Raw genomic sequence first — 12,201 nt, 5'->3', positions numbered from 1 at the left:
AATTAATGGTATACATGTAAATACTTTCATAGGTTAAATGGTTTTATTGAGTCAAAATTTTGTTGCTTTTCCTCTTTTTCCAAAACAATGATAGCTGGGGTATAGAAGTCAAACAAGAGTTACTTCGACGAAACACATGGGCTGGTCAAATCAAGATATCTGGATATTGAAGAGCTTGTCGAGCGAGCCACCATATCCAGACTCTCTTGATGTAAGCTTCATTTGATCCCTGAACAGAGAATCTGAAAAGCAGGCTCTTTCAACTTTGATCCAATTTATCCCGCCGTACCACTTTATTTTCACGGTGTGCATTTGCTCACATAAAGAAGCTCTGTCAGACCTCTAGCGAACTGGAAAGCGAAGAGTAGATTCCCATCAGATAAGTCAGTCTCTTCTCTCTCATTATAATTGATTCAGATCTCTTACCCTTTTCACCTGTATCAGTAAAACCTGCTTCGCCATGGTCAAACCTTGTTCCGTTTGAATATGTCCTGGTTGCCACTGTTCCAGTAAACCCCTTTCCTTGAAGAGTACCAGACATCAGTGTCTCATTTTTCTTCTGAGAGAGCACGATTCTCGAGCCATTTCTTCTTTACTGTGACTGCTCTGTAAATTAACGTTCACAGAGCTCTATCATAGAGGGCAGAGAAGAAAGACAATTAGTCTGCAACCTCCCATGTGATATGTAAATCGGTGCTTGTCAATTCTTAGCGAATTGAATTGCAGGGTGTAATGGTTTATGTGCCAACGGACATTCCATGTGAACACACGAGTCCGTGCATTGAAAGGGGCAGCAGTGACCCAGGTGTGGCTCGCTCCTTCAGTTCCCAAACTTATCAGCTATTATCAATCAATTATGAGATAAGAACTACCGACTGATGGCCAAGAGATTTCCGCGTAGAAAGACAAAAGGGGTCGCCAGTCGACTGGTTTCTTGTAGTGTTCGTCGAATTTGTTATCCTCAGGTAACCGAAATTTCAGTCATTACGAACCCTCCACTGTTGAAGGAGAGAGGATGAAACGGTACAATGGTAGGACTCCACTCGATCCACCCCGTTTCAACTTTCAACTTTCAACCATCAAAAATCTTAATCAGTTAAGAGTGCTCTATTTCAATCAGAAAGGATTTGATGGGAGTGAGACTGACGCTCAGTTAATCTTTCATCGATGATGGACTGTGACCTCAGGCACTGACCCTTCACTCGGATTTGGTTTACAGAAGAAGGCACGCAGATTGAAGTTGAACGACGAACCGATGTCGACGACTCGTCCCATTTGATCATCGATCGTCACTATTTGGTCAATGTCCGGTCGTTTACTTTCTATTTTCTACTTTGTAGCAGACCGAGTGGTGAAGACTGAAGGGCCAACCTGAAATGAGAAATCTGAATCAACCTGAAACGAGAAATCTGAATCAATTCAAACGTCGCCTTTTTACCATCTCCCTATACGTAGTTCAGTTTTGGCAACATTATGAGCTTCCAATGCGATCCACAGACACCGAAAGTAACCTCACTCGGTCTGTAGCTAAACGCGAATTTTTTGCTGTGAGAACAGAAGACCGCTTGTACTGGAAGGAGGTTGACGCCGGATCGGACGATCTCCACCACTTCTTAGATTTTTAAGATAGGGCGAAGCTGTGTCGGCGGGCGTTGAGGCGAGACGATGTGGAAGGCTCTGCGCGTGCAGATGAGGGGCCCCAGGGACTGTACATCTACCGCTGCCGAAGAAGATGCTCTGACGCTTGACATCAGCCACAAGAGGATACAAGCATGATTTGATCGTCTCAAATTACGTTGACACCCTTTTCCATCGGAATTTGTTATATTAAAAAACAAAAACATTTCAAATGTCCAAGATGTTTTGGAAATATTTTATGTATAAGTATAGAGATTAGCAAAAAAATCGTTTTTTGTCCTAAAAAAGAAAATTTGTCGTTCTAAGAAAAGGGGTAACAATGAAGGCGAGGGGCGGTGGCGTAAAAGAGGGAGGAGGAGACGAAACTGGAAAGAGATGGGAAATAGCCAAGGCCATGATTTCCGGCTGGTATTCAGTAGGGCACATGGAGATGAAGGCGTGGGACCTCTTCTTCTCCTCCCCAGATGCTTCCAAACACACAAGTGTCAATTAGGTTGGTTGGATTTTCACAAGCCTCCACGCCCCACCCCACCTCGTCGTGGGCTGTCTCTCCTCTCTCCGGCAACATTAGTCATTAGCGAGTCGGTGACGAGTTATCCTTCCTCACCTGTTTCGTCTTCCTGCAATTACTTCCCTTCCTCCGTAAGAAAACCACTTCTGCAGCTTGGAATAAAGGCAATATTCCTTACTGCTCACTGTCCTCAGAGTATATTAGATCGCGTAAACCGTTAGTTAAACAGGCAATATTCCTCGGAAGACACTTCCCTCGTGGCGTGTCCCGTTTTCCTGGTAACGCCTCCCTCGGGTGTTTTCTCGTTTCTTCTTAAATACTAGGTTTTTTAATGCCTCCCTTACCCAACAAGTGACGTTTTCATCTTCTTCAGTCCTCATTTACAAAGACCCAGGCTTCGCGATTTCATGATTAACCCATTATGATGAAATAAGCACCAAAGTTAATCGAACTGGAACTTGAGGTTTACTGTTTACAGATTACAGCTCCAACGGAGGCGATTGCATTTTGTGGAAGAGAGGACGTCGACGCGTGACTTGTAGAGATTATGCGGTATCTGTGCAACGTGAGACATATCAAGACGCACATGGTTTGCTTGGATAAATCTCAACGAACGCAGTTTTCAATTCTAATGCCATCTTATATGCTTGATGATTCTCTGACAACCGCCCATGATCTGGTCATTTAATACATCCTCTTTTAAGTTCACTAATGGCTTAAACAAATCATATTTCTGGTCCTTTTTCCAAGAATCTTTAGAGTTAGGGCGGTCGCTGGTTGATCGGAACTTTGAAGTATATTGACGAGAACGCTCTTCATCCCTGTCGTATCCGGGGGGGTCCATGCTTTCCTGCCGGAGAAGCCGGGAGCTTTGAAACCGCTTCCGGCTGAAAATCATGTGATATTTGGCAGCTTTGGTGGGGATAGAGATCGAAAGACGAAACTGTTCTTTCTCCATTTTCACTAGAGTAAAGTGGTAATTGTTTCTCATTTTCACTTTCACGGCGGGTAAAACTCTGGTCTTTCGTTTTTTGTCTCGCAGGGTCACGTGGGTGACGCATGGAAGTGAAGGGCAATCTTGTGATTATGTAGAACTAAAAGAGTTGTTTGATAGCGGGAGTTGCATATAAACCCATTCCGACCTACTCAATACTCGTATACCTTTGCCAGTTTTTCCTTCCTGTTTTTTTCTCTCTTCTAGGTACTCTCCCTGAAGTCACCATGGCAAAGACGATGTTTGCTTGTGTTGCGGTGGCGCTGCTGTTATGTGCCGTCGGAGACGTTGCCTTTGCCTTCATGGACGGTAAGCTTGATGTTTTTCTGGCATCATACATACTTCATAGTCTCTTGAACAGCTTTTTTTCATAGTTGCGTTTAAAGTGGTTTCGGTTCCCTGCTTCTCTGGTCTGAGTCTACTGTAGACTGCCAAACCTGGTACAGATCACGGAGTTCACTACGAGCACTCGATTTCTTTGAGGAGCTGGAGTTCCAGTCTAGCCAAAACCGAGATAAGAACTCGGAAAAATCTTTAGGGGAAGAGATCGACCTTTGAGCGCCTTAAATTTTACCACATTCAGTTGCAGCTAAGGTCGGAATGAATGGCCCGAAGCGGGGGCCTAATTATGCTGCTTTCCTCCTCTGCACCCTGCTACAGAAATGTTGCCGTGGAAATCGTGCTACCGCTCGACACCTCGAGAGTGTATGCTCGGATGGTCGAGCATCGATGGTTCGCACGGATCTCGCTTTAAATCAGTAATGAAAGCGTTATTGCATCTCTTACCTCCGAGGCATAGATGAAAGGATTTGGTGCTAGCGGGATCTGTCATAGTTTCCCAGCTCAGCACCTCTTCTGCTTGCTTTGCCACCTTGCTTCGTCGGAAAAAAGGACCGTTTCTTTTCGACTTTTTGTACCCGCCGGGGCCCGGCTCAGCGAACCAGAGTAGTTTAAATGCGGTGCCCCAGTGGTCCTGCAGGGCCTGTCGCCTTGTACCTCTCTTCCCCAATTCGATCTTGGGGGAGTCGGATTTAATTTTCTGAGCGTAACAGCACGAAACCCAATGGCATCCTTACAATAAATTTGCTATTTGGCGCTCAAATGTCCGGTTGAGCGGCAATTTGAATAATTTAATTGGTAGTCCGATGAAAAACTTGCAACCCTGTAGTGGACCAGTAGGTCTCTAGAGCTTGAGTTAATTCTTTCAATGGCGTTTTTCTTCTTTTAACAGTTGTGTCCCCAATAATCGTCTTAGTTTGATCTGAGTGACAGGCAAACTCCATTTGATCAATCCTTGGGTTTATCTAAAATCCAGTAAGTTACCCTTGGGTTTGTCGCTATCAGGCACTGTGTCCATCTTGCTTACCTGTAAAGTCTTGGTTGTCGGCGATTCTGTTGTCTCCTCTTAGCCAAACAAAAGAAAAAGCTGTTGTGAGATCTAAATTTGAATTTAATAAGGCACCTGCAAACTTGAGAGGCTTTGATTGTTTTCTCATGACAGGGGATATATAGATTATCGATTAAGAAATGGAAAAATGGGGTTAATTGTCTTTTTTTTTTTTTTTCTGGAAAAATTGCAGGTTTATTGCCAAATGGGAACTTCGAATACGGGCCGAAGAAATCTCAGATGAATGGGACGGTGGTGCTTGATCCCCACGCGGTCCCGAACTGGGAGCTGTCCGGCTTCGTCGAGTACATCGCGTCGGGTCAGAAGCAAGGGGACATGTTGCTGGTGGTGCCGGAGGGCTATCATGCCATGAGGCTGGGCAACGAGGCCTCCATCAAGCAGAAGATCAACGTCACCCAGGGTTTAACGTACTGTATCACATTCAGCGCAGCCCGCACCTGTGCGCAGGAGGAGCGGCTCAACGTCACCGCCTCCTTCGATTCCGGCATCATTCCCATTCAAACCACGTACAGCAGCAGCGGATGGGACTCCTACGGCTTTGCCGTCAAGGCCACCGTCCCTGTGATGGAAATCGTCGTTCATAATCCGGGAGAGGAGGAGGATCCCGCCTGTGGACCTCTGATCGACTCCATCGCCTTGAAAGTGCTCTACCCGCCGAGGCCCTCCAAGTGTAAGACTCGATGAATTTCCCTCTTTTATTTCGCAAATCAACACTGGAAAATGGCTAATCATGGGTTGTCCGTAATGGACAGTGAACGTCTTGAAGAACGGCGGCTTCGAGGAAGGACCGTACGTGTTTCCCAACACATCTTGGGGGGTGCTGATCCCACCCAACATCGAGGATGATAATTCCCCGCTGCCGGCCTGGACTGTAGAATCTCTCAAAGCCGTCAAGTACATCGACTCCGTACATTTCTCCGTGCCGCAAGAGAACCGGGCCGTGGAACTGGTAGCCGGCAGGGAGAGCGCGATTGCCCAGGTGGCTCGCACCATCCCTGGCAAGACATACCGGCTGACATTCGCGGTGGGAGATGCCAGCAACTCCTGCGAGGGGTCCATGGTGGTGGAGGCTTTCGCAGGGAAGGACACCCTCAAGGTGCCGTACGAGTCCAAGGGCAAAGGGGGGTTCAAAAGGGCAATCCTTACCTTCGTCGCGACCACCACCCGCACCAGGATCGTCTTCTTCAGCACCTTCTACCACACCAGGAGTGATGATTTCAGTTCACTGTGTGGACCTGTCATCGACGATGTGAAGCTGCTGAGCGTTCGTAAGCCGTAGAAGGGTGGAATTGCCTCCAAGGATACCGAAAAGGTATATCTATATATATGTATTGATGGTGTAATGGTTAGGGCAAGTAAAGAGGAAGCCGGGGTTTGAGGTTTCAGCATCTTCTTCTGGTATATATAAAACCTCTACGACCACCATATGATGAGTTGATGTAAAAGGCAACAGTAGTGTAATTCATACTCAGCTTCTGCAACTCTGCTTCTGCAACTCTGGGTAGAAGAAACGTCTTACAGATGTGGCTGTATGGTTTATCCCATGAGAAATTGGGTTCAACGAATGAAAACTTCTCATACTTCTCCACCTTCCTAGCAAACTCTTCACTTTCTGAGGCCTAATTCACTTGAAACTTGCCTCTGAATCACTGCAACTCCTTTAACACTCGCGTCAACTGCTGCACAGTGTTTTTATGTATTCTTCTTCTTGCTAAATTAAGGATTAGATGGCTTAAAATGAAGAATATTTTCAGGGACGACGAAGAGAATGCAAGCCAGTGACAAAAATTGGTTAAGAGTTTCAGGTCTGGCTGGCTACTTATAAGCCCTTGTAGGTCTAAACCTGAGAGCCTTATAAGCCTTGTAGGTCTAAACCTAAGAGCCTAGTTGACCATTGCTAAGTCTTATATCGGTCAAGTTAGTGCACTTTGAAATTTAAAGTGAATTATTTTTTTGTATTAATGTGTATAATAGAAAATATAATAGAAAGTATATAAGGAATTTATTAATAAAATACTCTTAACGGATTTAACTATTATAAGATAATTTTTATTAAATTTTTTTATTAATAAGCTGAGATAGATTTTAACTTGTTAGAATTAATAAATAAGAAAATAATTAAATAATTTTATTTATTTATTTTAATATTTAAAAATAAAATACTTAAAATAAATTTTATTTAGATAATATCCAAATGCTTAATCAAATTGTAACTTTTTAAAATCTAAATTATCACTCTTAAAAAATTAATTAAATATAATATTAAAAACCATAAATTTATGTAAATAAAAAGAGGGAATTTTATTATACAAAATTATTTTAATAATATATTTATATTTAAATAAACTAAAATATATTTTAACTTATTTTAAGTTAATAAATAATTTCAAAAATAAAATTTATTTGTTTTATTTGATTAAATATATAAAAACAAAATGATTAAACAAATGCTGAATTTAATAATATCCAAATACTTAATAAAAATTTTACTTTTTAGTTGGTTGCCGAAATCCTGTGGGTCTAGGATTTGGTTTACTCTCTCTCTCCCTTCCTCTAGCCCATTGGTATCTCAGGGTATATCAGTACTTTCACTACTCGATTTTCAGCCCCAGCCGATGGATCGGAAGACCTCCATCCATCCGACGCTTTGCAACCCACAACGCAACTTCTGTTCCCATCTGACGGCTCACAGAGTCGCGTCCGTTTAAAGCTACCGCTGAGACCTTAGGGCCATTTACCCTCTTTCTGTCTAGTTATAAAAACCTAAACCCCCTTCATCTAAAACCTAACTCCTCCCACACAGCAAAGATAAAGAAGGATCTCTACCCCTGCTTCGACGGATTTTCGATAGATGGTAAGCTTCTTTTCTTCTTCTCATTTTTCCTTTTTGCTTCTGCTATCTTCCTCTCTCTCTAATTGTGTTTGTTGCATTATAGAGCCTTAGGGTACGCTAGCAAGGGTAGAATATGTCTCTTATCTGATCTAGTTCTCGTCATCCTTTTTTTTATGGCTTGATTACGTTGATATTCTTCTAATATTTTTTTTCATTCTTATTGTAAATTCCGAAAAGCATTGATTACTTAGTTTTTTGTTTAATTTTTAATATTTAATTTATTTATTTTGGTCTCGTAGGCATTGCCGAACCAACAACAGGTTGATTACCCGAGCTTCAAGCTCGTGATCGTTGGTGACGGAGGAACAGGTAACTTTGATCTATTTCTGTTCTCCATCCGTTTCTTTAATGAAGATATTTTTTTTTTCTCTTAAACTTAGGTTTCGTGTCTTTATTTGGAGCATTTTATTTATTTTTGAAGATTCTCTTATTACTATCCTCAGTAGATCAAAGACTAAGAAACAAGAAACTCTTTGTCGATCTCCACAATATTTATGTTCATCGCTGAAATCTTGCAAAAACTGTCTTTCAGCATTTTGATTCATTGGCCCTGGGAGTCGTCTGAATTTTATATTCGTATTTTGTCATCTGTATTTCTGTTCATTTATGCCCTGTTAATGACACTTTTTCCATCTTCTTCCAAAATGAGTATTTGAGTTTTTCTATACTTACCCTAGTCAGGTCTTCTAATGTAGGAAAAACTACCTTTGTGAAGAGGCATCTCACTGGAGAATTTGAGAAGAAGTATGAACGTAAGTTTTATGATCTTGCTGTCTGTCGGTCCTTTAAGTTTTTCTTTGTGCGGATCAGTGACATTGTTTTGGCAAATATTGTGTAGCTACCATTGGCGTAGAGGTTCATCCTCTGGACTTTTTCACGAATTGTGGTAAGATCAGGTTTTATTGCTGGGATACAGCTGGACAGGAGAAGTTCGGTGGGCTCAGAGATGGATACTAGTAAGTGATTATCATTTTGGGCAGCTTCATTAAAATTGGGCTTCTGTTTCAGTGAACTATTTGGTTGAAATATTGTGCTTTTTTCCTTTTGTTTTCTTTATTTTTTATTTTTGGCTGCAGTATGTTTGTTTTGTCTTTTGGCTTACAATGGTGACACGGGTTTCTACTGAGGCTGTAGCCTCGTAGGTTCAAGTTTCTCTGGAGTTAGAATGGTGGTTTCTGTATGTGTAATCAGAATCCAAAAAAGTTATTTGTTTGTGACTTGGGCCTTCCCTTCAGTGGTTACTCACGGTTGAGGTCTTTGATTCAAGATTCACGAGGGGAAAGAGGAGTGCTGTGTGTGAAATCCAGATTCCTGAAAAAAACGTTGTTTTGAAGTCAGTTGTGAGAATTTTGGACATAGAATAGAAATCTTATATTTGTTAACCTTGTTATCTTTATGCTTTTGGAGATTCAACTTTTTATTTTTTTATCACTGATTTATTTGCCTTTAGTGATGTACGTTCTGCATTAAGCTCTGCCAGTAGGTGCTTTTGATGTCTCTCTTTATTCTACAAACTGATAGTTATGGTTCTCTTTTGATTTTAAACTCAATTGATAATTTTTTAGTTCTCTGTAAGAAAGAGTAGATAGATTTCTTGCCAAAGCTACATTTAAACTTTGATCTACTGATGCTAAAGAACAAATTTGAGAAAACTGACAAACAATTGTGGAATAAGAGAAAAATGCTGATGGAAAAGGAGAGTGCTCTGCGTAATGGCCTTCTAGTGGGCATAGTGGGGCTTGTGGCCATCTCCAGCATATATTCCTTGTTTGTGCATGTGTTCTATGTGAGCATTGTTAGGGGATTTTGGATCTGAGTGAGAGGTAAGATGTATAGGTGGTTAAACATTGCAGTTTTAAGTTCATATTAGAGTATTTCATTTTGTTGGTTGGTTATATGTCTTATCTCTTCCCAGTATGAAGAGATCTGTGCATTTCTTGTAAATTTTCGTTATACTGTGTTTTTTTTATTCCAAATTTAGGTCGATTGCCAAAAATCTTGAAGTTGTATTTTTCATATTGCCTTCAGCTTATTATGTTTTGGCTTTGCTTGTTTATTATCCCTGTGTGAGTGGGAAGAAGTCAATGATTTAAACTTTTTTTTTTTTTTTTCTGGATTGTATGTGGCTATTTCTTTGTTTGCATCCACAAATTTGTTATGTAATCTTCTTATTATTATTGTTTTGCAGTATTCATGGGCAATGTGCCATTATAATGTTTGATGTCACTGCTCGTTTGACATACAAAAATGTTCCAACATGGCATCGGGATCTTTGCAGGTATGTATAGAAGAGTAACCTAGAAATGTATTTTTTAAGTTATTGTGAAAATGTCTTTACTTATTTGTTATTGATGTCAGAGTGTGCGAGAACATTCCTATCGTTCTATGTGGAAACAAGGTTGATGTAAAGAACAGACAAGTGAAAGCCAAGCAGGTTACTTTCCACAGGAAGAAGAATCTCCAGTACTATGAGATCTCTGCCAAGAGCAACTACAATTTTGAGAAGCCTTTTCTTTATCTTGCCAGAAAGCTTGCAGGGTATGATAGTTATAAATTTATTTCTTATCACTCTTATTGTGTGTACCCGTGTAGGTTATTGAGAAATGATTTTTTTTTTTCTTTTTTATAATTGTAGGGATCCAAACCTTCACTTTGTGGAGTCACCGGCTCTTGCACCTCCTGAAGTGCACATTGACATGGCTGTGCAGGCACAGTGAGTACCTCTACTTTGTGGATGTTGAACGCTTAGATTTGGTCTCTTAGTGATAGAGTTTTGTTTGTTTTGTGGCAGGCATGAGGCAGAACTGGCTCAAGCGGCTGCTCAGCCACTTCCGGATGATGATGATGATGTGATTGAGTAAAAAAAGTTAGTGTGGACCTCTATTGGCGAGCTCATTTTTTTTTTTTTTTTTTCCTTTTTTCTTTAAAACTCTCTTGATGGTATTTACCAAATTTTCTGTCACTATAGTGAAAGAGTTTGTAGTGCAGCGTGGCATCATCACCCAATTTGGCTTTGCGAGAGACGCTCTTAATGACGTGGACGAATGAATATTTTCTGAATGTTTTGTAAACCTTGTTGAATTTTTACTCGGGACGCTTTTGGTTGTTTTTGCTTCTGCAATGAACTGGAAGACAAAAGTGTCATCCGTGTATCTAATTAAAATGGTACGTTTAAAACTTGGGCCTTTTAGTGCATAACACTGCAAAATGGCCAGTGCCTGTGAAGTCGTACGCGGTACGAGGAAAACTTCCTTGAGTCAAAAAATCGGGAATCTGCAAGCGTCCGTGTACACGAGGTAACAGGTATTTTTCATCTGTTCTTAAAACTGCAGCATTCCGTTTGGGCCAATTTGATAGAATATAAGATCCATGAAGACTCAGCCAATTTTCATAGATATGACTGATTTCTGCTGATTTGTATTAACGAGGAAAAACTCGGGCAACTGATTTGTAAAGCAATGAAAAAAGCTGTATACAAAATAGTCGGTAAGTGCTTTTTAACCAACAACAGTAGGTTATGAACATTTTCAAGAAATAAAAAGTGGAAAATAATTCTTTATTTACCATTTTGCTATCATTATGTAGAATTTTTCCTTGATTTGTGGGCCTTGAGCTTATCGTACATATCTTTTTTATATGTGCATCTTTCTTAGTCTTGTGGGTTTGTGTCAATCTTCTAACACACTTGGTCCTGTGACCTTGAACTCATCTTTTAACAAGGGTGACATTGAATTGAGCCAGTTCACGAGTAACTCGAGTTTGGGTCGGTTCAATTCGATTTATCTCGATCTCGAATCGAATTCAAAATCGAGATTAAGCTTGTTTAAGTTAACGAGTCGAGCTCAAGTGAACCATGGTTCGGTTCAGAAGCCTGCGAGCCGACTTGTTATTTAACGACGCCTTGGGGATTCGGGGAATCAGGGATTCAGGGGATTCGACAGTGGCAACCTTTGGAGTTCGGTGATTCGGGGCTCAACAATCTTTAGATCGGTGTTCTTCCTTGTCGATCTTTATCTCAATTGATTTTTGTAACTGAGCGTAAATGATATCTTAGTTTTTAAAGTGAGTTAGTTAATTGATTTTTGTAATAGCTTTTTAAAGTGACAGAAATGAGGTAATCAATTTTTCAAGCAACGGAACAGAGGTAAGTGATTTTTCAAGCTACGAAACAAAGGTAGTAAGCTAATCATTTTTTGCATTCTTTATCTACTGGTATTCAGGTTCATCTCTTTCGTCCAACCCGTCTCTCTTCCTTTGCGATTGCTTTCTCTGATTTCAAAATCCAATTACAAAATCTTCCATCTTCCATCTTCCACAAGTCCTCCAAAATGAACCTGAAGTGATGGACGCTTCTTCTCTCAACTACTCTCCCTGCTTTTACGGTTGTTTGGAGATCCGTTGCCTCACTTTTGTTTTTGTTTTTCCACCTCGAGAAAGGATCACTGACCGACCTTCATTTTTCTGATCTCTTCTTTGCCCTCGTGCTACAACCTTCTCCATTACTTTGATTTTCAAGCAACAAACTTCGTTCCAATTCCATTTTATTCTCTCAGATTTTTTGTTCTTTTTTATTTATTTATTAGGCTCTGTTATTTTTGTAAGTTATGATTCACACTTTGATTTTTTCTCAAATAAACGAACAATCTTTATTGATTGCATCACGATATATGTATCTGTTATAGTGTTGACCACTTGTTTGACAATATGTGCATGTGAAAACCGTCAAGCTAGAATATCATAGTTTCTTGTTTTTTTCT

The 12,201-nt window shown here is 40.6% G+C and overlaps 2 protein-coding genes across 3 annotated transcripts; both read left to right on the top strand.

Annotated features, from left to right (window-relative positions):
- The first annotated feature begins 3,296 nt into the window (after window positions 1-3,296).
- On the top strand, window positions 3,297-6,139 carry LOC137950087 (BIIDXI-like protein At5g11420). Its single transcript, XM_068796456.1, has 3 exons — window positions 3,297-3,452; window positions 4,724-5,221; window positions 5,304-6,139. The coding sequence occupies exons 1-3, from the start codon at window positions 3,371-3,373 to the stop codon at window positions 5,828-5,830; spliced, it is 1,107 nt and encodes a 368-aa protein (XP_068652557.1). The 5' UTR covers window positions 3,297-3,370; the 3' UTR covers window positions 5,831-6,139.
- A 1,167-nt stretch (window positions 6,140-7,306) lies between these two features.
- On the top strand, window positions 7,307-10,450 carry LOC137950016 (GTP-binding nuclear protein Ran1A). 2 transcript variants are annotated; one of them, XM_068796351.1, is made up of 9 exons: window positions 7,307-7,405; window positions 7,684-7,753; window positions 8,140-8,196; window positions 8,283-8,400; window positions 9,633-9,722; window positions 9,803-9,982; window positions 10,080-10,157; window positions 10,236-10,310; window positions 10,413-10,450. In XM_068796351.1, the coding sequence occupies exons 1-8, from the start codon at window positions 7,403-7,405 to the stop codon at window positions 10,303-10,305; spliced, it is 666 nt and encodes a 221-aa protein (XP_068652452.1). In that variant the 5' UTR covers window positions 7,307-7,402; the 3' UTR covers window positions 10,306-10,310; window positions 10,413-10,450. The 2 variants fall into 2 exon arrangements, with proteins under 2 accessions (XP_068652452.1, XP_068652451.1); XM_068796350.1 differs by having other exon boundaries at window positions 10,236-10,450.
- The last annotated feature ends 1,751 nt before the right edge of the window (window positions 10,451-12,201 follow it).

The sequence above is a fragment of the Aristolochia californica genome, unplaced genomic scaffold, assembly GCF_029961685.1.
Source record: "Aristolochia californica isolate CCGP_79_NKW_82.1479 unplaced genomic scaffold, dmAriCali1.0.hap1 SCAF_14, whole genome shotgun sequence".
Lineage (NCBI taxonomy): Eukaryota > Viridiplantae > Streptophyta > Magnoliopsida > Piperales > Aristolochiaceae > Aristolochia > Aristolochia californica.
The sequence above is the reverse complement of the archived record's forward strand: the minus strand, read 5'-3'. Positions and strand labels throughout refer to the sequence as shown.